This window comes from Chelonia mydas, chromosome 2, assembly GCF_015237465.2.
Source record: "Chelonia mydas isolate rCheMyd1 chromosome 2, rCheMyd1.pri.v2, whole genome shotgun sequence".
NCBI classification, from domain to species: Eukaryota; Metazoa; Chordata; order Testudines; family Cheloniidae; genus Chelonia; species Chelonia mydas.
This window is the reverse complement of record NC_057850.1, coordinates 220,340,651-220,365,568: the sequence shown is the minus strand read 5'-3', so window position 1 is coordinate 220,365,568 and position 24,918 is coordinate 220,340,651. Positions and strand designations below refer to the sequence as shown.

Sequence of the window (24,918 nt, the reverse complement as noted above, 5' to 3'; positions counted from 1 at the left end):
TATATGCATTTTTATATCAATATAGTTAAAGCTGCAAAAGTTTCTAGTATAAACAAACCTGACCTCTAATGGTTCAGGGCCTTTCTTTATGTCTAAACAGATCTTCTCACAAGCTCATATACCTCCAGAGGGTCCATGTATCACCGCCAAAAAGGCTGGTATCATTCATGCCCCCATAGGCTTTCACTGGAAAAAAGGTGTGCTCTTAGCTTGGGTGAGCTAACTCAAGTTCACTGGGATTTTCCCTTGAATTAGCTAACTCCAGTTAAGAACACACTTCCCCCCCAGTAAAGATAAGGCCTCCGAAACTTCAGTCCTCGAAACTGAAGGGACATAATCAACCCTTCCTCAAGATCATGTCCTCCTACAGATTTCTGCCCACACCCCAGGCTGAAGGGAATTTGCTCTCCTCATAGAAAAGCTCCTTCGCCGCCGCCCCCCCAGACACAGTCCCCTTTAGGAACATCGGCCTCTGCTACACACACACACCCCTCTCACATCCCCACACTAGTGACTGCAACCCACACTCCTTCCCCCCCATCTCCTTCCCCCACTAGTGACTACAGCTCCCCTTCTCCCCCCCACACCCTCCCCCACTAGTGACAACTGCCTCCATTCCTTCCCCAAGCACCATCGCCTCAGGATTGCGGCCACTGATGTCGCTCCCCCACTTAGGGACCTGTGGCCCCTACCGCAGCGTTCCCACCCCGAGAGCTCGTCCCCCGAGGCCGCCCGCGCGCTGTCCCGTACCGGGTTGTTGGGAGGCAGGAGCCCACTCCGAGTCTCTGCTCCCAGCGCTGGGGGAAAGGGCAGCCCCGGCACCGCCACTAGCCTTGCGCCTGCATCCCCCTCTGCCGGGCAGCGTCCGCCGTGCCGCCTCCTCAGGGGGTGGTGCTAGTCAGCCCCGCCCGCCGGCGGGACGCGCAGGGACGGAAGGAGGCCGGGCGAGTAGGCCCTTGTTGAGGTCGGACTCGTGAGGCGGGAAATTGCCCCGGTCACTGGGGGGACGGGGCTCGGCCTTGGTTACCGGCCTTAGAGCCTACGGTGAGCGAGCAACAGCAGCGCCCTCCTCATCCGCGATCAGGGCGCAGGGGCAGCGGGAGCGGTGGCTGGGGTGACCGTTGGGAGAGGGGCAGGGGGAGCGGTGGCTAGGGTGACCGTTGGGAGAGGGGCAGGGGGAGCGGTGGCTGGGGTGACCGTTGGGAGAGAGGCAGGGGGAGTGGTGGCTGGGGTGACCGTTGGGAGGGGGCAGGGGGAGCGGTGGCTGGGGCAGGGGTGACGGTTGGGAGAGGGGCTGGAGGAGCGGTGGCTGGGGCGGGGGTGACGGTTGGGAGAGGGGCAGGGGGAGCGGTGGCTGGGGCGGGGGTGACGGTTGGGAGAGGGGCTGGAGGAGCGGTGACTGGGGTGGGGGTGACGGTTGGGAGAGGGGCAGGGGGAGCTGGGGCGGGGGTGACGGTTGGAAAAGGGATGGGGGAGCGGTGGCTGGGGCGGGGGTGACGGTTGGAAAAGGGATGGGGGAGCGGTGGCTGGGGCGTGGGGAGCGAGGGACGGAGAAGCAGAGGCGTGGTGGCCGGGGTCGAGGTGACTGGGACTTGGAAACAGCAGTGTGTTGGGGATGGAAGCCAGGGAGCCGTAACTCGGTGTGGGGAGTGTGCATGGGCTGCCTCTGTCCCCCTCTTGGGCGTTTAAATTCTCTGTTGAACTGTTTCTCCTGCAGGTCATAACCCTCGGAAGGAAGGTGGACAGAAAAATGTGACTCGCCAGGAAAATGAAACCAAATGCTATGAGGATTAGCAACAAAAGACAAGTTACAAGTAGGTGATGGTCTTTCCCCATGTGATTTTAAACTATAATGGAAAGCAGTTCAAAGTGATTGTAAATCTCATTCAGTTGCTGGAATGGATTTTTTTAACAAGTTAATTTGGGTAAATTGCTAACAGGGAACTGCTTTTCTCAAGCCCTTCAAATAACAATGGGGCGACATTTAATTAGTACCTATGATGGGGCCTCAATCCAGCATTTTGTCTCCTGGTGGGCTCAAGGGTCTAGGAGCATGGCACTGGTTTTAGGACTGAAGCCTGATGTACCATTTCCTACAAATGCATAAACATGTTTAATTTTATTTGTTCAGATAGTCCCATTGAAGCAGTGTTATTAACAACAACTCAAACACAAAATGGATAAATGAATATCTCTGCTGTATTTGTAAATACCACCACCTTCCACTAATTGAAAATTCAAAAGAAAGCTGAAATGGTTAGGTTTTTAAAACCTCTCTCTCTAGTGTTGGAAGCTCAATACTGCTTTATGCTGATACATGAGAACAAAAAATGAAACTGACTAGAAATAAGTGAAACTGGTTAGCCTGTTCATTGTACAAGCTGTCTGAAGTGCTGAAAATAAGTAATTAGTAGATATATGGAAGAGTAGATTAGGCCTAGGCCCTATAAACTGCTCCATGCAGGCAGAGACCACCCCCCCCCCCTTCCCGCATTGACATCATTAAACCTCGCAGCAGGTCCATCCTCACAGAATGCATCCGATGAAGTGAGCTGTAGCTCACGAAAGCTTATGCTCAAATAAATTTGTTAGTCTCTAAGGTGCTACAAGTACTCCTTTTCTTTTTGCGGATACAGACTAACACGGCTGCTACTCTGAAACCCATCCTCACAGAGCAGCTTGCAGGAATGAGGCTTTTGGTATTAAAAATGTATTTGTCTTGTTAATTTCTGGTATTAAAGTAACCTAGATAAGATAATTGATGTATAAATTATTTTAGTTACCTTTCATTTTCTGTTTAAGGTCCCACTCTTGCAAGTTGTTTCACCCAGGATGAGAGTTTCCTGTAGGTCCTACCATAATACTATTGTAACTTTATTTAATCATATTATGGCAGCACCTAGAGGCCTCCACCCAGTATGGAATCCCATTGTGTTAGGCAGTGTACATACACATAACAAGGGAAAATCCATGTCACAAAGGTTTTACAATCTAAATAAAATAACTGACAGAGCAGAAGAAAAGACAGTATTAATTTTTAAAATGTACTTAGTTTTTTTTTTTAATCTAGTATGTTTGCAAAATTTTAATCTGAAGTCCCGTGGAAATAGTTCTTCCATGAATGATTGCAGTGAGATATTACCCTAAAGTTCTTTTGCTGTTTAGAAAAATTGAATTATTGAGTGGTTATTGGTTGTTTAGATCCAAATTCTGCCCTCATTTAGGACCCTACCCAGTTCTCAGTGATTTAAATGGGAGTTGGATTGAGTTCTTCTACCTGTTTAACAAATCTGAAGTCAAGTGACAGAGGAGAAACTAGTCGTTAATCTTCTTTTTTGATATTTTGTTTGTCTTTAAATATTTGTTTTGCAGATAGCATACCCAAACATAGTATTGCTACTTTAAGAGAATAGTAAAGAGAGGTACTTTCAGTTCCCAGAACATTGTGTGTCCTTGATGATACCAGTAAATTTTCTAGTGGTGCATCATTACAAACACAACATAATATTTGGCAAATCGGGTGGAAAGAAAAGAAGACATTATACTGCTAATGATAAAAAAGAAAATCAACTGTAAAACAGGATTTTAACAGTAGAATTGTAAGGACTTGGTAACAATATCCACTGAATTCACTGGAAATCTTTCTACTGCCTTCAGTGGGTTTTGGATCATGCCCTAAGAGAACAATTTGAATGAATTAGGCCCCACACTTGCAAATACTTATGCACATGCTTAACTTTAAGCTGTGAGTAATCCAGCTGGAGTCATTGAGTAAACTTGCATGCTTAAAGTTAAGGATATACATAACTGTTTGTTTGCAGGATTGGGGCCTTTGGTGGTTGCTCCCCTTTAATATTCGTGTCATTGTTTTTAAATTATTTTGGATAGGCATCAAAATGTCTTTTGAAAAATGAAATAATGAACAAAACTTTAATATTGTATTATTTTAAAGCTAGGTGCTCTATTATTTTTAAGGTACTTCTTTTTCTTGTGTGCTTTAGGGTCACAGTTAATCAAAAATGTATCCTGCTCATGCAGCACCTTGGCTTACCCTTCCCCTACTCTCCCTGCTTGAATTTGGCCTTAAACAGGGAAATGTATTTTTGTAAACACACAAGTACATAAAATATAATCCTATTTAAATTATCTACCCTTTTGACAGCAGGTGGAACGCAAGGAAAAACAGAAAAAAATAAACCTTCTCTGAAAACTTTGAAAAAAGATACCACAAAGACAGAGAAATCGAAATATAAGCCACTTACTGGGAAGGTGTTTTATCTTGATATTCCCTCTAATGTGATCTCTGAAAAATTAGAGAAGGATCTTAAGGAACTAGGAGGGGTAAGTTAAAAATCATATGTGTTTACAAAGTGGGAAAAATAATATGCAAGTCCTGGATATTTTTCCAGTACATTATGTTCTGTATATACATGGCTAAAAATGAATAATTTAAAAAATGTTGTCAAATAATTTCATTTTCTATATGTTTTTCTCATTATTTATAATGAATGCTTAGCTTAACTAAAAATAATTTTTTTGTTCAATGTTTTTTTTCTATTTTAAATGGAGCTGGTAGCATTGCCTATAAGATTAAGGTCATCCAATACTTTCTATTTTGAGACCTTGTTTTCAGTTACTTGTAGCTTTGCCTAACTCTAACCGTTTTGGCTGAAATTTTCTGTGCTGGGTATCTGTCTCAGGCTAAATTTTTATTTCAAAGTTTGTCTAATTGGGTTAGTTGTTTCCAAAAATGAGATTAGGGGAAAATATGTTGTTTTACCCATGTTTAAAACATTTTTACAACAGTTCCATTGAGAAGTTCTGGTGCCTCCATGCTTCAGACTTTGGCAAGAAGTTCATACTGGTGCCAGGGATGTGCCTTTTGCTGTCCACATGAAATTTTGCTTAAATTTGGCCAAGTAATGAGCCTCAAAAGAATCTCATTTCAAAAATACTCAGAAGAGATTTATTGGAGTTTGATAGCTAAATTCTCCAAATATTTCATCAGAGCATGCTTCAACCCAGAGCTGCAAGGGCTGAATAGTTCTTTCCCTGCAATTGCTCCTCCATGCTGTCAGGGACAGTATCTCTTGTGCAGCACTCTTTGCTCCCAAGGCAGCGAGGATGGGGAGGTGACCTGATTTGGATTCAGAGGGTTGGGGCTGTCATGATAAAAGTGTGGGGTGTTGCAGCAGCCAGAAGGTGGCTGGGGAGGTAGGTGCTGGGGGGTGGAGTGTTTGGGTATGAGCAAACGGGAAGGGGGGGCAAGAGGAGGGGGTGTATTGGATAGGATCAAGGATGGAAGTGGGCTGGAGCCGGGAAGTGAGGGATTTGGATAGGACCAGAGAGGGTGGGGGGCAAGAACAGCACTATTGGGGTGAGGGGTTGGATAGGAACGGAGGAGGGGGCAGGAGCCCAGGGGTGGATGGATGGGAAAGGGGGGGAAAGGACAGGATGGGGGCACAGGGACAGAATGACTATTAGCCACCACAGCATACTCCCCTACAGAACCTAGGAGTTCTGTGTCTCTGCATTCCTCTGCTGTGAAAGAGCTCTGAAACCCAGTGGCAAAGTGTATGTCTCAGCCCATTCTAGTGGCTGGTTTACATAGAGGATAACAGCCTTCTACTGCTACCAGTTATTCTGCTATCTTAAGAGATAGTCTTCGCTATGAATCTAAAGGTCCAGATTCTGCTGATGACCCAAGGTGGGGGTCATTATGCTTCCACTGGACAGAATTTTTTTTTAGTTTTTCCCCCGAAAGAACTACATTAAAAGAACATTAAGGTTGTAAAGTCAAGCATTCAGAAGTTAGGAAATGCCAGAATGAACATTACTCCTGCAACCTTAAATACAGACCTTTGTACATATGCATTATTAGATACCCTTTAATTACTCAATCATGCAGAACCAGATTAATGCATAGGCAAAGTTGGTACATGCCTAGGGCCCAAATTTGTGGGGTAGGGACCAAAATGGATTGTGGTTGTGTTTTTGTTTTTTAACCAATGATGGTGATTTGCATGCACACTTAAAAAACTTCAAGTTGCAACCTGGTCACGGGATTACAGCACCACTCGGGTTTGCCCCGGCTGCTCCTTTGTTATGGTGAGCAGCACCCCGAGTGGCTGTTCATAGCAGATCCACAACATGGCCAGCTCGATCGCAATGAGTGTACTCTATGGTCATGTGTTGTTTATATTAGAAGGTAGGGACCCGGAAGTGTATGTTTGCCTAGGTCCCAGTGATGGGTTAATCCAGCCCTGCAACCATGCACTTTTTCTTTTTTTTTTTTTTAAATCACAGGATCCCATTTCATACAGTGCTCAGGTTGGACAGTGATCTGGGAATGAATCAAGGTTGTATAATAAATGACGTCTGTAGGATGCCAGCCTCATTTGTAAGAGAGTTGAAATGTGCGTAGAAGGAAGCAGGGGATTGCGGAAAGTAACTAAATGGTTTTATGCTGTAATTGAATTTTGGAGACCTGGATTCTATCCCTGCCTCTGTCAGAGAGTTCCTTTGTGATTTGAGGCAAGTCATTTTCACCAGAATTTTCACAATTAGCCGCTAATTTTCTGAGTTCCCATAGTGAAACACCTGGGGCCAGATTTGCAGAAATGCTGAATGCTCACAACTGAAGTCAATTGGAACTATGTTTTCAGCATAGTGTTATAATGTTGAGTTTTATAATGTTAAGTTTTCAACATAGTGTTATAAAAATGTTAAGTAAAAATCAGGCCCAAGGTGTCTCAAATTGGGCAATTACAGTTAATGCACACTTCTGACATTTTGGACCTTAATCTGTCTGTACCTTAGTTCCCCATCTGTAAAGTGAGGGTAGCAATAGAACCTAATTACACAAGCATGTTGTGAAGATAAATTCATTAATATCCGTGAAATACTCAGATCCTATGGTTAGAGCACCACAGAAAAGTCGAAGAGGAAATGAATAATTTTGTATTTGGTGCAACTTTTGGATGATGTACATTAAATAAGGCCCATGGCAACACATTGAATGAAAAGGATAAAATAGAAATATTGAATAAATACTCATTCAGTAATAGGGCAGGGTCCCGTGGAAAAATGGTATTGATAACGCAATTAGACAATACTGGGAGCGGATTAAATGATTATTGAATCTCACGAATAATTTTATGTACTTTCCAAAAAAAACAAACAAAAAACCCAACCTCACCAACTGCCAACAAGAGGAGTTGGGGAAAGGTGAGTGTGAATTTACCAAGCCTGAAAGTGTCTTAAATTTTGACTGTCTCAGAACATAGCGTTTTAGGGTCTAGTAATTCACTCTGAACGCCACAAAATATTGTTTAAAATGTAGTCTAACATCTCCTTGTTACCTTAATAAACAGACAAAAGAATTGTAGTTTTAAGACAGACCATGGTGGATAAAAATAATGTATTTTTTAATTAAAAATACAATTTTTAAAAATGGAAATTGTATATCTTCTTACAAATTGCTAATTCTTTGCTTCCTGTTTTACAGTTTTAGATGGCTAAAGTGGATATTTAGTACTTGTTTCTTTAATTGGTTTTCTAATTGTTAGTAGAACTTCTGATTTTACATTAAAGAATGCTACTAAGAAATTTCACATTTAAAAATGTTAATCTGTGCTGCAAAGGACGCATACGTCTAGGACCTCATTAGCATCCTTGCTAGAAGAACAATAAAAACTCTGACACAAAATGGATAAACAAATATCCCTGCTATATTTGCAAACCCAATCGCCCTCCAATGTATTGAAAATCCACAAGTCAAGACAGCTGAAATGCTTTGTTCAGGTTACATTCCTCCATATTTGAAGTCATTTGGACTTGTGCTCCTAAATCACGGAGATGCTTTTGAAAATCCCACCCATAGGTATCTAAAGAGGGGCTTCTTAAGCTCCTGTTTTTCAAAATGTTGTCCTGTGTGTAAAAAAAAGTTCACAATAACTTTAACTTATTGAAAGTCTGAGTAGTTTTTCATTTTTAAAACTGAAGTAATTTTATTTTGAAGTGAGAGAGATTTTTAAGCTGAGAAAAAACTTTCTAATAAAAATACAATTTTAGCTGCTGATGCTGCATACACTTAGGCACATGCATAGTGGAAATCAGTGGGACTATTTATGAGAGTAAATTTACATACCCGCTTAAGTGTTTGCAGGGTTAGGACTTTAATTTTTCGATATTTTGGTTTTTTGACTATAGCACTTTTGTAAAATTCAAATAAGATATCCTCCCAATCATGGCATTTCTTTTTTGTAAACAGCATCTATAATTCAGTTCATTTATAAATTTTAATCTACAGTTACAATAGCACAGATTTTCAACTTTGTTTTACAAAGTCTCAACCTGATTTAAATCAATTATTTTTTTTAAAAAATCAGGTGAGATCAATCATAATTTAAAGCAGTGATTTATTGGCTTGTCTCAGGGTAGAACAATTAAAGGAAGAAAAAATAGTAATTTTTTATTATTAATTGTGGATTAAGCCTCCCATACATAGTGTATTATTACCTTATAACTGTTCAATTATTTCTAAAACGGCTTGAAATTCATATGTAAATAACATTTGCTATAGTGGCATTCAGCTGTGAGTAGGTCAGGATTCCCACAAACTTTATAGGTCTTCTGTTGCTGAGAGCAAAAGTTCAAAATCAAATATAAAATCAGAACTAATTTTGCATGTTTTTTAACTCTTAGAAATACTTTAATTTTATAATATTGTGGAGATTACTATGCTCTACAATGTCAGTGGTAATTTTTAATGATTATATTTTTATTATAAGTGCTCAAACTGTTTTCATAGTTAGGGTTTAAATTTAGTCTGAAGAGTTGTTCCTTTTCGATCCTTTCAAATTGAAGGATGTCAGAATTTTTTTACTCTGCTACTCTCTAGTTCTCTTGCCATCCTTTCCTTATTTGTCAATTCTTCTGGGGGATCTGATCAGAAAGTAAAAATCAGCACAATTGTACTTAAGCATCTGTGAAACTGAGGGCATGGCTACACTTGCAAATGTAGAGCGCTTTGAGTTAAACCAGCCTTTGTAGAGCGCAGTAGGGAAAGCGCTGCAGTCTGTCCACACTGACAGCTGCAAGCGCACTGGCATGTCCACATTTACGGCACTTGCAGCGGCATTGGGAGCGGTGCATTGTGGGCAGCTATCCCACAGAGCACCTCTTCCAATTCTGGCGCTGTGGCTTGTGGGAAGGGGGCGTGGAGGGCGGGACATTCTGGGTCCTGTCCCAACACCCTGTGATGTATCGGTTCGCATCCCAGTGATCCCTCTGCTTCTGTCCACAATTGGCCCCATCTTTCAACGTGTTTTGTACTGCACGCTCTGGCTTCCCTTTCAGTCTGTGGGAATGGAGCCTGAACTGCTGAGGAATATGCTGATGAGTCTCGCCAGCGTATCACATTTGGCAGTTGAGTTACTCCTTAAGATCCAAAGTGACAGTGAGGACTCCAACGATGATATCTACGCGAGTAATACATATGACACAAGATTGCTTGTGGCATTCGCAGACATGCTCACCACTGTGGAACGGCACTTTTGGGCTTAGGAAACAAGCACTGAGTGGTGGGATCACATTGTCATGCAAGTCTGGGATGACGAGCAATGTCTGCAGAACTTTCAGATGAGAAAAGCCATTTTCATGGGACTGTGTGAGGAGCTGGCCCCCACCCTGCGGCGCACAAGATTGAGGACACAAGATTGAGAGCTGCCCTGACGGTGGAGAAACGGGTGGCTATTGCAGTCTGGAAGCTGACAACTCCAGACAACTACCGATCGGTCGCTAACCAGTTTGGAGTGGGGAAGTCGACCATTGGAATCGTGTTGATGCAGTTTTTAGGGCCATTAATCGCGTCCTGCTCAGAAGATCCGTGACTCCGGGTAATGTGCATGACATTGTGGCTGGTTTTGCACAAATGGGTTTCCCTAACTGCGGAGGGGCGATAGATGGGACGCATATTCCAATTCTGGCACCAGCCTACCTAGCCTCCGAGTACGTTAATCGGAAGGGCTGTTTCTCTACGGTTCTCCAGGCGCTTGTGGATCACCGGGGGCGTTTCACTGACATTAACGCAGGCTGGCCCGAAAAGGTGCATGACACACACATCTTTCGGAACACTGGCCTGTTCAGGAAGCTGCAAGCTGGGACTGTTTTCCCAGAGCAGAAGATCACAGTAGGGGAAGTTGAAATGCCCATTGTGATCCTTGAAGACCCCACTGACCCTTTAATGCCATGACTCATGAAACCCGACACAGGGAGCCTTGACAGCAGCAAGGAGCAGTTCACCAACAGGCTGAGCCGGTGCACAATGACTGTGGAGTGTGCTGTTGGCCATTTAAAGGGCCGCTGGCACTCTCTGTATGGGAAGCTGGACCTGGCCGATAACAACATCCCCGGCGGTTATATCCGCGTGCTGTACCCTTCATAACATTTATGAAAGTAAAGGTGAAAGATTCACTCAGGCATGGAACTCGGAGGTTCAACACCTGGAGGCTGAATTTGAACAGCCAGAGAGCAGGGCTATTAGAAGGGCCCAGCACGGGGCTGCAAGGATTAGGGATGCCATGGGGGAGCAATTTGAGGCTGAAAGCCACCAGTAATGTCTGATGCCCAGCACGGGAGTGAAGTGCAGTGGTTCCAATGTTAGTAGGAATCTGTGTTTGCTATGTATGATACACTAACTTGCAGTTCCTGTTGCTTTCCTGGGCTAAGATATCTTTTACGTTATGCAATAATAAAGAATGTTTTCAAAGAAAAAAAGTCCATTTAATGAAAAGAAAATGCATTTATCGAAAAGAAACACAACTGCTTGAAAAACACAAAGGGCAAGGGGGTGGGGTCGGGAATGGTACAATCACAGGTTTGCGTATGTCCTGTTATACTCAGCCTTCCTGTTTGGAGTGCTGTGCAATGAGTGCTGCACTTCAGGATGGCTATACTGCATGGTGATGGGGGTTGAGTGCAGTGGGTAAGGGTTGTAGTTTTCAGGGCTAGATGGTGAAGCTACAGGTGTTGGATGCAGCTGGTGGCGATAAGAACCCGGATGTTGGGGAAAGTGGGTTGGAGGTGACATGGGGGAACAAGGGAAAGAGTTTTGGGACAAGGGCTGCAGGCGGGGGTAGGCACGGTAGTGTTCCGCCTGCATGGCTACCAGTGCCTGGATCAAGTCGGCTTGGCGCTCGATGCTTATCAGCCATTCTGTGCTTTGGTGACGGCGATCCGCATTCTGCTGGCAGACCCTCCTTTCACTCGCCCGCCACTCCTGCACTTTTTGATTTTCATTAAGGGAGTGCTGCATAATTTCATGCAGCATGTCCTCTTTGCTTCTACGTGGCCTCTTCCTGATTCTTTGCAGCCTCTCGGCCAGTGATAACACGGACAGCTGAGATCTCAAGGTTGCGTCTGTAAAGGCAAAATGCAACACTTAACAGAGTGGCTAGAACAGGCATTGTGGGACTCTTCTGGAGGACGATCAGAGCGCATTAACAGACCAGGGCGTCCACACTGGCACAGTGGCGCTCCAGCGGGGGCACATCAAACATTATTCTACTCGCCGAGGTGGAGTACCAGGAGCGCTCTAGTCGCGGAGTCAGAGTGCTCTACGTGCCTTGCCAGTGTGGACGGGTAGTGAGCTAGGGTGCCCGGGGCGCTCTTAAAGTGCTCTAACTTGCAAGTATAGCCATGCCCTGAGTAGGTTTGTGCGATCGCTTACGCTGCTCTTTCTGCTAAAAAAGCACAACTGTGCAATAGCACAGATGCAGTCGTGATACAGTGGACGAGAAGCTGGATATGAGGCAACAAGGGCACACTGTTGACAAGAAGGCCAATGGCATTTTGGGATGTATAAGTAGGGGCATTGCCAGCAGATCGAGGGACGTGATCGTTCCCCTCTATTCGACACTGGTGAGGCCTCATCTGGAGTACTGTGTCCAGTTTTGGGCCCCACACTACAAGAAGGATGTGGAAAAATTGGAAAGAGTCCAGCGGAGGGCAACAAAAATGATGAGGGGACTGGAACACATGAGTTATGAGGAGAGGCTGAGGGAACTGGGGATGTTTAGTCTACGGAAGAGAAGAATGAGGGGGGATTTGATAGCTGCTTTCAACTACCTGAAAGGGGGTTCCAAAGAGGATGGATCTAGACTGTTCTCAGCGGTAGCAGATGACAGAACGAGGAATAATGGTCTCAAGTTGCAGTGGGGGAGATTTAGGTTGGATATTAGGAAAAACTTTTTCACTAGGAGTGTGGTGAAACACTGGAATGCGTTACCTAGGGAGGTGGTGGAATCTCCTTCCTCAGAAGTTTTTAAGGTCTGGCTTGACAAAGCCCTGGCTGGGATGATTTAATTGGGGATCAGTCCTGCTTTGAGCAGGGGGTTGGACTAGATGATCTCCTGAGGTCCCTTCCAACCCTGATATTCTATGATTCTATGATAACTTTTGCAAGATTCTTCTGATTTTGTAAGTTGTGTTCCCAAACCCCTGGAAAAGAAAAAATGTGGGATTCATGCAACCCCTGTGTAAAAAAAAACAAAACAAAAAACCACCCTGCTGTGTCCAACTGAATTTCTTCCAGCTCTTCTCTGCAGTTTTCAGTATTTATCTTCTCTTCAGCTATCCTTTTCTCTCTTTATATCTTTTCCCTTCAGTTTAGTTCAGTGGGCCACCCAAAATTCCCATTTCTTCAGCTGGCTTTGTGCAATTGTAGTTGGTTCCAAATTGCTACAGGAGCAAGGCAAGATCATTCTACCTGTAAATTCTGCAGGTTTCTGCAGCTGGGTGGGGAGGGATGAGTAACTTTTGTATCAAGTTACAAAGTGCACTATGTCATCCTTGCTGTCTTTTGCTGTCTCCATTCCCTGTCTCTTCGTGTCCTGTTTTTACTCCTCTGAGCCATACTTCTTCTTTGCCTCCCTCTCTTCAACCCCTCTGCCCCTGTAAGCTTGCACCAAAACACACAGGACTTTGTTAGTTTAGGCCCCAGTCCTGCAAAGGTTTATGTGTGTGCTTAACTTTATGCACATGAATAGTCATTAACTTCAGTGGAACTACTCGTATGTGAAGTTAAGCGTATTTGCAGGATATGGGCCATAACTTACAATCTAAGAAAAACAATAGCAACATGGAATCATTATGACATTCAAATAATCACATTAACTTTTACTCTAATACTTTTTTCCCTCCCCCGCCCCCCCCCCCCCCCCCCAATCCTCTTATTGTTGCTATTTCATTCTTAGTGTCATCTAAAGAATGGGGCCAAATTCTGCTCTCTATTATTACACTTGTAAGAATTTGGATTGACTTAATGACATCAGTGGAATTGCTTCTGATTTACAACAGTGTGTCTGAGAGCAGAATTGGCCATCAGATCATAAACCATTCAGGTCAGGGGCTGGCTTCTTTCTGACTGAGAAGCACCGTGCACACCTATAGCACTGGAAAAAATGACTACATTTTTATCTAATCCGATGCATTATGCCTCCTTTACTATTTGGAAAGTCAAAGTTGGTTAGCACTTTTTGGAAATTAACCTAGCAATTATTTGATCACGCAGCTGCATTGTTGTGGGATCCAGATATCAACCTTTTAGAATATGATTGAAATCTAAATTTAAATAAATGTCATTTCCAAAGAATACATTAATTAAATATTAACAATACTCTATTGAACTCTCAGTTAATTATTATAAATTCTGTGAAATCCTACTAAATCTTTTTTAATCCTCTTACATTTTTGGTCTGAAGAAACAATTTGCTCCAAGCTCAACACAGGACATAGCTTTGACACAGAAAGCTGTGGAACTCCATGTAAAAGTTGGATTAGTTGAATTTGTATAAAAGAGCGTTGGCAGTAAAAATGCTTCCATTTCCTATAATTGAAACAGTTGATATGAGTTGCTTACCATGTCTGCTTTTCAGAAAGTTATAATGGGTACTGTTGTGTGAACTAATAGGAGCCTACTGGGGAACTGTCGACTTGAATTATGTTATATTCAAGTTGACAGTTCAACTATTGCAAGTTTAAGTGTTGTATGAAATTATTAGGGATGAAATTTCACAGCAATGTGATTTCAGCTTGAAGGTGTCCCTTTGAATTTAACAGTAGAATCTTTTTCTTTTCTCTTCTTGTCCTCCTCCTCTCCAGCTCAGAACTTTTAAAATTATTTTTGGGGAAGGATAAGTGCACAAGCTAGAGAAATGAAATGGGTATTATTTCTGTACTGCTATTCGTGGGGAAGCAGCATGGTCCCAATTTTGTGAGATGCTTCGTGCTCTCAACTTCAGTTTACAAGTGTGATTCTTTGCTATTGTCTGTGGGTGTGCACTTGAAAGTAAGTAAGTAGCTGTTCGCAGTCTGCTTGAGACTTAACTATCTCAAGCAGTTCAGTAACATCTGCAATTTTTGCCACCTCACTGTTTGCCCCTTTTTCCAGATCATGTATGAATATGTTGAATAGGACTGATCCCAGCACAGACCCCTGGGGGACACCACTATTTACCTCTCTCCAGTCTAAAACTGACCATTTATACCTATCCTTTGTTTCCTATCTTTTAACCAGTTACCAGTCCATGAGAGGACCTTCCCTCTTATCCCATGACAGCTTACTTTGCTTAAGAGCCTTTGGTGAGGGACCTTGTCAACGGTTTTCTGAAAATCTAAGTATACTATATCCATTGGATCCCCCTTGTCCACATTCTTGTTGACCCCCTCAAAGAATTCTAGTAGATTGGTGAAACATGATTTCCCTTTACAAAAACCATGTTGACTCTTCCTCAACAAATTATGTTAATCTGTGTGTCTGACAATTTTCTTCTTTACTAATCTATGTATTATGTATACTCATTACTTTCTTGAAACTTCTCAAATCGCAATACTGTAATCTCATTTTGTAGCAGTTTGAATTCTGTTCAGAAAGAATTACAGGTAGACCATTATAAATTGTACTAGTTTTATTTTACAGTCATGCACAAAAACCTTACATTGGAAGAACATTATTAAGGTTAGAAAGTCAAGCACTCTAAAGATAGGAAATGCAAGAAGTAATGTTGCCTGTGCAAACTTAATTTAGCCTGTTTGCACATATGCATTATGATAGTCTTTAATTATGTGATCATAATTTTTGTATAGGGCCACTGCATCATTCAGTTCATAAGATGAACGGTTCTCACTTAATGAGTAGCTACTCAATAATTTGTTTTATCCTCATTGTTCAATGTGAGGCCATCCTTATTTACTGCACAGTATTCAAATCCTGCTTTGAAGACAATTATTAATTTCCTCATGGGCTTTTGAATGATTCCTATCACTGAGGGTATCTGAGGGCTTCATACTTAAGGCTAAGATTTTCTCATGGAAGTAATGGAAGCTGTAACTTCCAGAGACCTCTGTGACATTTTCCGCTTCATCCCCGGGTTGACAGTGCCTCCTGCAGCTCCCAGCTGCCGCTGGTGGCAGAGGGGACCCTGGAGCTCATTCTTTGAAATTGTTCAATTGTTTTGAGAAAATTCAGCCTGAGGCAAGCAATTTTGGAAATTTTCAGCCTGAATGGTTAAAGTTTGTCAAAGTTATAAGCAACTGAAAACAGTGTTTTATAATTGGAAGGGTCATCACCTTTAATTATAGGCAGTACTACCTGCTGATTTCACTATTGTTAATGCAGCATTTTTTAAACTGCGGTTAAGAAATGTAAGGATATTTTATTGCTTCTTGGTTGGTTAAATAAATCAAAGAGCATATGATTGAGATAATTACTCACTTTTTTCTTTTAAATTCAGAGAGTGGAGGGATTTCTTAGCAAAGATATCAGCTATCTGATTTCTAATAAAAAGGAAGCAAAATTTGCTCAAGTTCTTGGACAAATTTCTCCAGTCCCAAGCCCAGGCTCTGCACATACGGGCGGAAATAGTTCACCTCATCCCAGTAGCAGAAGAGATCGACATGATGGAAATTCATTTAAGATGGTGGATACAGTAAGTTTCTTGGGAAAAATTCTGCAAATCAAGTGCATCCAACCCCACCTGCTCAACTGATCGTCCCTTATTTTGTTTTCTAAAGGTTGTGTAAACTGTGGAGCTGAGATTGACTTGGTTCAACATAACAAATGTAGTTTGAACCAGTTTAAAACTAACTCTGATAGTTAAATATGGCTTAACCTGCCTAAGCTAGAGTGTGTTTCCCAAAAATAAAGTTCAAATATTGGCTCTTTCCATACTGAAGCCAACTATGTTTAAACCACATTTTTGAAAACTGTTTCCTAGCATAGGATGGCCAAACTGCTTAAACAGCAATATCATTAACAACTTTGAAACAGTGTAATTTAAAATGGTTCAGAACACAGTGTGATCCCTAATGTAAACAAGACCTGCAATGGCATTTGCCATTGCCAACATTCTTTAGAAACCTAGGAATTGCAGCTGCATATGTAGAGCCTTTTTAACATCATTCTGTAAGATTTTGTGTGATACAGTCAACCCACTTTCTCTATCTTATCAACACTAGTAGGCAGAAGATTTGTGTAGCTGTATTGGCATCTAGGAAAGAAGCACACAAATCAAATATTTTAAACCTGTTTTCAATGGTCAGATGTTTTTTTGCTATATTTGACTTTAATAGTCCTCATGCCCTTTCCCTGAGCATTGCACTGATTTCCACCAAGTTTGTAACATGGTTAATTGAGCAAGTTTTATGTCCACATATGACACAGTTAGAAACTATGTGGGTATACCATGTCTGATCCCTGTTTAGGAATACGATTATCACCAGGGGTGGTGAAAATTGAGTGTTCTGGCTCCTGGCAGCTGTGAAAAATCTGAAAAAGAAATTAGCTTGAACCAATCCTAAAATTCCAGAAAATATCACTGAATTGAAAGAAGTTGACAAAATTTCATTTAAAATTGAACAAAATGTTTTGTGTGGCCCAAAACTAACCATTTTGTTTCTGGGCACATTTTCACATATAAGTAAATAAAATGTAGGCCTAGATTAACAATATGGAGGGGCCCACCTTGCAATGTTTAGTCCAGTGGTTAGTGCACTTATCTGGGATGGGAGAGACTTGGGTTCACTTCCCCCAGGTGAGGTGGAGAAGGGATTTGAACTTGGGTCTGTCATGTTGCGGGAGCGTGCGCTACCCCTGTGCTATCAGGTAGTCTACCGGGGTTCTTTCTTAGTGTCTCCTGTTGGCATTGTTCCACTTTGTAAAAAATACTTGAATAGTCACAAATAGTTTTGGATCAACCGAAACTGCATTTTTCAGCAAATAAACTATTAATCCAGAAAAGTTCACCCTGCACTAGTTAAGATACACAAGCCAGGTTGCAGTACTTTCTAATATGGTCATTCTCTGTAGAAGGGGACACTTAATCTTGTGTGTGTAATAGGTTACCCAGCATCCCTACCTTCCTAAGTCTCTGTTCATTACTAAGAAGTGTGGTCATACAGTAGGGGAGTCGGAGGTCTTGCAGTGGGAGAGGTCAGGGTAGGAGTGGGACTTGACAGCTAAGGAGAATTCTGACATGAAAAGCTCTGGAAAAAAGCAGCAGCAGAGCTGGTCATCCTACAGGTGCCTGGGGGAGCACTTTCTCTCTAGTGTTTAGCTTCTAATAAGTATTTGAAATGTCTTATTCCCATAGCTGAATATCATAATTTCCTTGAATATCTGTTCAAACATATCCCTTATCAGGCAGTTGCACATTGATACGCATTGTGAAACCTGTCTTTTCAGTAAACAATACTGGAAGCTTAGGCAAAGACTATATTGTTAAACTTTGCTGGCTCTAATAGAGGACATGAAAACTGGTAACACCAATTTACCACATCTTTGTGTTTTCCATATTTGTCGATTATTTTCTGTAATCGATAGTCCCAAAATAATCACTGAAAAAAAATCCAGAAATCAAAGACATTTCACAGTCCTAACACTGAGCAACTGTGGCCATGAAAACATTCATAAATTCAGGCTTTTCAAAATCATATTTGACCTCTAGGATGAGGTTAATTCTTTGCTATGTGTCCCTCCTGCTTGGAGATGACTTAGAATGTTTGGAATCTGAAATATATGGGTGTTCATAAAGCGATATAAATCCTTGCCAGCAGAGGGCTAATATGGCACTACCTTCTCTCCAGTTTAACCCAGGCTGTTGAGATGGTACTGTGCTAAAATGTTGTTCCTTAGAAACATATTGCTAGTAACTCTCATGGAAGTTGCAAACTATTAACAGTGAAAATACTAAGCTTTTAGCTATATAGATCCCATCAGCACGCTGCAAAAAGGGTGCTGATTTTCAGCATCTGATTGATGAATGAAAATTGATAGAAAGTGGTAGTACGTTAAATAATGTAGATTAACACATGGTTATAATATATAGTATTTTGTTGGTTTAATAGAGGTATTTGACACACAACCTTTAACTTCAATTTGTACAAAAAGCTAATTGTTTAACATAAAAAGATAACTCACTTTATGTTACACTGTCTGAAATGAGCACTAATGTGTTGCATACAATAAGCAAAGTTTCTTTTAATTTAGGTACGTTTGAGTAGAGGAAAATCTTTAGTTGAAAAAGCTATCAAAGAACAGGTAAGCTGAGCAGTTCATAAATTTGGATTTAGTAAAGAATATTACTCTCGCTATTCTGCATAGTAGTGAACATCAGCAGTAGAGTGGTGATCTAAGGGAAAATACACCGATGGGAAGTACAGCCAGATGTGCTGTGCTGTTTCTCACCAGCACACGCTACCTTCAGGACTGGTTGCAAGACTCACCTGTTTTTCCATTTATTTCCTGGAAACTTCGGGAAGGAGAGAAAAGATCTGTTTTTAAAGATTTATGTCTAATAATTGATATTTTATCAGGGTCTATGCATTTCCGGTAGTTAATACACATAGAATTTGAGACATGTACATGAAATCAAAATTATATATATATGAATAAATTCAGCAATTGCAGGATTCCTAGCTGATAAATCATATAACAATGTGAGTAACATGGGCTTTCTGGAAGCCAACTATCTTCTGGATGGAAAGATCTGTGACATAAAGATTGTGAAGGCAGCTGAGGCAAGTGAAAGTCATCCTTATCTTTTGGCAGGAAGCTGTGTGGGAAAATACCATGTCTTCACCTCAACTTTTCTTATGTCTTGCTTTACATCAAACCTTTAAATGTATTGCTTTTATTAAATATTAATAACACTTTCTGTTTGCAGGAATTAATCCCTTCAGGTACTATACTATCCAATGCCTTGAGTTGGGGAGTGAAAATACTTCATGTTGATGGTAAATATATTTGTTTTATAAACTTTTAGTCAAACCATGTGAAATTCATTTTAATTAAATCACTGACAAGATTTGTTATTTTTCGAAAGTATTATTAAAAACAACAAATAACTTCAAGCATACAAAAAAGAAGTTTGGCTAAAAATAAATTCTCTCCTTTTTTGAAAGATATTAAAAATTATCTTGAGCAAAAGAAAAAGGAGCTCTACCTGATCAAGAAAGCAAGCATTTCAGTCAAAGATGTGGTAAGTGAGTCCTTTCTAACTTAATGAAATAATTATTAGCAATGACAAATATTGTAGGCAAGTTAAATAGTTCCTTCCAAGATGCTGGTTGATTTTATTTAAATAAACTCTTAATGGTGAGTTTATGTATTAATTTTCTGATAACTGGTATGTCTTGTGGGCCCTCAGTAATTTTTTAAACCAAATCCATTTAAAAATCAGAAGGGAAATGCTTGCTATATGTTTGACGAGCATCATTTTTTTAAAAAGATAAATTTGTAATATCCTTAATCTCTTTAATGATATCCTTAGTCTCTCTAGTTCACCGCTCTGAAAAAAGTATGTCTAGGAGCCAGTAGCAGTAAAGTTTCTGAAAGGGCCATTCCCTCTGCACCAAGCTAGAGTAAACTGGGGACTGCTTTAACTTACTCTGTTTACTAAGGGCCCCACAAGCCAGAAAATTGGGATATTGTCATGCCTTAAGGGTATCCCAGCATAGGCATCTTTTCCCTGCTATGGATGTGTAAGACACTTTACTTTTATGCCACTGAAGGATCCCAGTTGCTCTGGGGTGATCTTTCCAGAGCTAGATAAGCAGTGTAGATCAAAGTGACAACACTACATAGAAACATTTGTTCTACAGAGTGTGACTCTTCCCAGCTTGCACAGAAAAAGTCTCCTGGTTCCCAGTCTTCTCACTGGAGTACAGTGTCTTCAGGCTACTCCAAGTATGGTGTAGAGCCAGCATATAACTTTTGATTGGTCCCCCCAGTTCCTGGTTTATGATCTGCCTAACTCTATTCAGGCTACTGTTGTTTGGCTGGTAGCTTTATCTTTTTAATTAAGGCAGTGAATTTTTATGGGTGCCCAGTCCACCTGATCTGTAGTACGTAAATAGCAGACAATACTGTACATGCTGCCCAGAAATTCAGTACAAATTAACTTTTTGGAGCCACTTGGAAGCCTTTGCTGAATCTCATGAGTGTATCAGTTTTCCTTTCCGGGTCTTGTAATGGCCTGATTTCTTTCAGTAATACAAAATGTAGTGCTGAGTCAGTATCTTGCCACATTTCAGGTCGTCTTAAGTAGAGCTACAACTTGAGGAGGTTAAGGAATCTGAGTATTTGGTTTTTAACCAATAAATGTAAGGACTTAATATTTTGAAATTTGAAAATATTTCCTGTAGTACAGTCTTTATTTGCTAAAATAACATGGAATAACTGTCACTTTTAATCACGTAAATTAGTAACATTTTTATGCAAGGAGCTATAAATGTTATGAAACCAATAAAGTTGCCTCCTACAATTTTTAACAGCATTTATACCCGTTGTTATCTTCATTTATAATAAAACGGTATTGCAAAAATACCATGAATCAGTCAGTTTTTCATGAGTCTTTACCATGATGGTTCTGAGGAAAAAGACTGAAATTTTATTCATTTGTTAAAAAATTACTCTTGAATAGCAGAATTTTGCAAAGCTGCAATATTTCTTTGAGATTTTCAGAATATTCATGTGCCTAATTTGCATTTCAGTTAATCATGATTTCACACAGATGCACACACAGTTTTAGAAATCTTTCACTAAATGAAAAGGAGTACTTGTGGCACCTTAGAGACTAACAAATTTATTTGAGCATAAGCTTTCGTGAGCTACAGCTCAGTTCATCGGATTCACGAGAGCTTATGCTCAAATAAATTTGTTAGTCTCTAAGGTGCCACAAGTACTCCTTTTCTTTTTGCGAATACAGACTAACACGGCTGCTACTCTGAAACCTTTCACTAAATGTTGAGGTTAAATATAAACAATATTCAAACATTTTTTTCTTTTAACTAGGGGAAACGATGTGGTGGTCAGAAATCAAAAAGTAAGTATTTTGACACTTGTTAAGGTTTCTATGTTGTCTGGTTTTCTGAATGCTGAAAAATACATCTTTTGTCTAAGGGAGCATCCTTGGCATATTCTTAATCTAGTTGGCCTGAGAAAAGTGTACAAAAATATCTCATGGTAATGATAAGTTTATGGGCAGATATTTTTTAAAAATCAGCTGGATGTCTGTCTATACATGTAGTTTATTGTTATAATAAACAAAGTTTATTGTTGGGTGGAGGAAAAGATTTTGATTTTTTTTTTTTCTGTTGAGCAGGTCGACTGAAAAATCCATTTGTGAAAGTGGAAGACAGAAGCTGGTAAGTGCTATTTCTGGATGGGAGGGATTGCTGTTTTACTCTCTAATATGCTCAACAAACTGAGTCATTTGAAAACATGTGATAGTCTTTCTGGACAACTGATTGGATTACTGCTCCTTGGACTTGCTGACTTCAGATAAGAGGCTGTGGCGGTATAATCAACCTCCAAGAGAACCCAAAGTCTTTGATTGGAAGTGCATGTTTATTCACTGAACTAGTTATAATGCATCACAGGCTGTATCTACACTACAAAATTTGGTGAACATATGTTATATCATCTTACTTCCACCAACTTTTGTATATCGCTCGGGTGTGCATGCCTGGCTGTTTGTGTCAACACTGCACATCCTCACCACAAGTGGTTGCATCAGTAGTAAATGTGGTTTACCTGGGGCAGGTTATCCCATTGTCCTGCGCCACCATCCAGCTCAATGCCTTGTGGGACATTTTCACTGTTTTGTTGGATACCAGCAATTTGTCCTGGGATTCCTGGGAACTAGGGGTCAGGTTTCCCCAGTGCAACTTTCTCCATCCCATAATTTTTGCAAGGTTTTTAAAATTCCCAAAATCCTGCCTGTCCTTTTCAATCTCTACCATCTCTCTGTTAGAAGCCTGGACTCTGCACAGCTCAGCACAGTTTTAATAACCATTGCTAATTAGAGGATCCGCAATTCTTTTGTATTTGTGGAACTTCAATGAATATTACTATAACTGGTGGTATTGTGAGGAAGAGGAAAAGTTCGAGGATGATGAATGGGTGATGATGGACACAGAATAAAAATGTCAGGTTGTTTCTGGCATTCATGGAGCAACTCCACCTGGTAGATGGTGCTTCTGGGCCTGAGAAACGAACACTGAGTGGTGGGATCATATCAAAATGCAGATTTGGGATAATGAGCAGTAGCTGCAGAACTTTAGAATTCAGTAGGCTGTGTTCCTGGATCTGTGTGCTGAGCTTGCCCCAGCCCTCCAGTGCAGAGACACCAGAATGAGAGCTGTATTGACAGTGGAAAAGCAAGTGGCAGTTTCACTTTGAAAGTTTGCACCATCAGATTGCATTGATCAGTGGCGGGTCAGTGCAGAGTTGGTAAATCCAGTGGGGTTCATTGTCATCCAAGAGTGCAAGGCCAATAAGTGTCTCTCACTGCACAGGACTGGGACTCTTGACAATGTGCAGGAAGTAGTAGCTGGATTTGAAGAAATGGAATTTCTGAACTACGGTGCTTCCATAGATGGGATGCATATCCCTTTTCTGGCACCACCCTACCTTACCAATGAATACATAAACTAAAAGAGGTACTTTTCCATGATTATGCCAGCCTGGTGGAGTAGATTATCTGGAAACCTTCAATGATATCGGTGTGGGCTGGACAGGAAAAGTATATGGCGCGCACATCTTAACACTACAGGACTTTTCTAAAAGCTGCAACCTGTGACATTCTTCCCTGACTGGCACATTCCCACTGGTGATATTGAAATGCCAACAGTGATTTTGGGGGACCCAGCCTATCCCTTGCTCCCTGGCTCATGAAGCTGTACGCTGGCCACCTCAAGAGCACTGAAGAAAGTTTCAACCACCGATTCAGCAAGTGCAGGATGACTTTGAATGTGCTTTTGGTAGTTTAAAAGTTTGCTGGCATAGTTTACTGACTAGAATGGATCTCAGTGAGGCAAAGATTTCTGTTGTTGCTGCATGTTGTATATCACATAATATTGGTGAGACGATTGAGAAAGGCAATTGGCTGGTGGGAGTGGGAGTTGGTGAGATGGACCAGCTGGCTGCTGAATTTGAACAGCTAGACGCAAGTGCTGTTAGAAGAGCCATCTGTGGGACTATGTTGCTGAGGGGAACCTTAAAAGAATATTTTAAGTCAGCCATAATAGTGTTGTGTGATGCTTTTGTGAGCTACTGCACTTAAATATGGGCTGATTATTGGCTCCTGGTAAATAATTTTGTAATATGGCATTTATGCTTGTTGCAAACTAATAGATATATTCTTAAGTTTCAAAAAATTAATTTTATTGCAGGCAAATAAACAGGAAACAAAGTTAAAATGCAAATAAACAAGCATTTTAGCTGCATTGTATCAAGGTGATCATCACCTTTGTGTAGCTTGTCCTCGTCCATCCCTCCACCAACACAAGTCTATGCCACACCATTCTATTTTATTGCGAGCACGTTCTTCCCATTTCTGGCCAAAGAGTTTTTGTCCAGCGCATTTTCGGTCTGCCTAGCGGTTGCTTGTGGTCTCTGGGGATCCAGTCAGTGATGCGAGCTGTCCACCTATTGTCTTTCCTGCAGACTACATGACCCACCCGTCTTCACTTTGCATCATACATTGCCTGCACTACATCAGTCACCTCTGTACGCCTTCTAATCTCCTCATTCGGTATATGATCACCGAACGATATCTTACACATTCGCCTTTCCATTGCTCTCTGGGTGACAGCGAGCTTTTCTTTCTCCACTTTCGTTGTTGACTTGCTTTTTGGTCCGTATATCATTGCTGGCTGAGCAGTGGAGTTAAGCAGTTCTTTGCTTTTCTTCATGGGCAATTCATTGTCCATTAGAGACGTCTTTATTTTGTTGAAACTTGCCCACCGTGCCTTTCGTCTCTACTGCATTCCCCTCCCCGTCTCTGCTCATTTGCTGACCCAGGTAAATATATTTGTCAACCTCCTAAATTTCTTTCCCATTTACAGTGATGATTTCTTCTGCACAATGCTCATTCCGCATCCACTTCGTCTTTGACGTGTTCACTTTCAATCCAATATCATGCAAAAGTGTTTGCAGTTACTGCAATTTGTTCTCCAGTTCTGCTGTGTCCTTTGCCAGTATTACGCAGTCATCAGCAAAGAGAAGATGTGTTAACTGTTCTCCGTCAATTCTGATTCCTTCTTCCCAGTTCAATTTCTTGAACAGCGACTCCAGTACTGCTGCAAACAGCTTTGGTGAGATTGTGTCGCCTTGTCTGACTCCTCTATGTATGGTAATAATGCAGAGTACATTGAATAATATTATCTCTGTCAAGCAATTGTGATTAATTTCTTCCAGTAGGTCAATGTACCTCGGATCGATTCCAATTTCATTGAGCACATTGAGTACAGTGTTAATCTCCACCGAGTTGAATGTCTTTTTTGTAGTCGACAAATAAAGTACACAATAGTACTTTGTATTCCTTGCATTTTTTGATGAGCTGCCAAACTGAGCGG

General features: G+C 41.2%; 2 protein-coding genes across 7 annotated transcripts in view; one reads left to right on the top strand and one right to left on the bottom strand.

The window, feature by feature from the left end:
• The window catches only part of SLC25A40 (solute carrier family 25 member 40), a 91,243-nt gene extending 90,358 nt beyond the window's left edge, over positions 1-885 (bottom strand). For both annotated transcript variants that reach the window (XM_027829019.3, XM_043541261.1), the window contains exon 1: positions 751-885. The gene's annotated coding sequence lies outside the window, so the exon portion shown is untranslated. The remainder of the gene's footprint in view (positions 1-750) is intronic.
• Positions 886-905: 20 nt separating this feature from the next.
• DBF4 (DBF4 zinc finger) overlaps positions 906-24,918 on the top strand; it is a 55,244-nt gene continuing 31,231 nt past the window's right edge. For 4 of the 5 annotated variants that reach the window (XM_037890749.2, XM_037890748.2, XM_007066725.4 and 1 more), the window contains exons 1-9: positions 906-1,044; positions 1,718-1,814; positions 4,163-4,341; positions 15,795-15,989; positions 18,548-18,598; positions 19,224-19,293; positions 19,462-19,538; positions 21,353-21,383; positions 21,663-21,705. In XM_037890749.2, coding sequence (XP_037746677.1) covers positions 1,769-1,814; positions 4,163-4,341; positions 15,795-15,989; positions 18,548-18,598; positions 19,224-19,293; positions 19,462-19,538; positions 21,353-21,383; positions 21,663-21,705 — 692 coding nt within the window. In that variant the 5' untranslated portion in view covers positions 906-1,044; positions 1,718-1,768. The remainder of the gene's footprint in view (positions 1,045-1,717; positions 1,815-4,162; positions 4,342-15,794; positions 15,990-18,547; positions 18,599-19,223; positions 19,294-19,461; positions 19,539-21,352; positions 21,384-21,662; positions 21,706-24,918) is intronic. The other variant, XM_037890747.2, reaches the window with a different exon arrangement.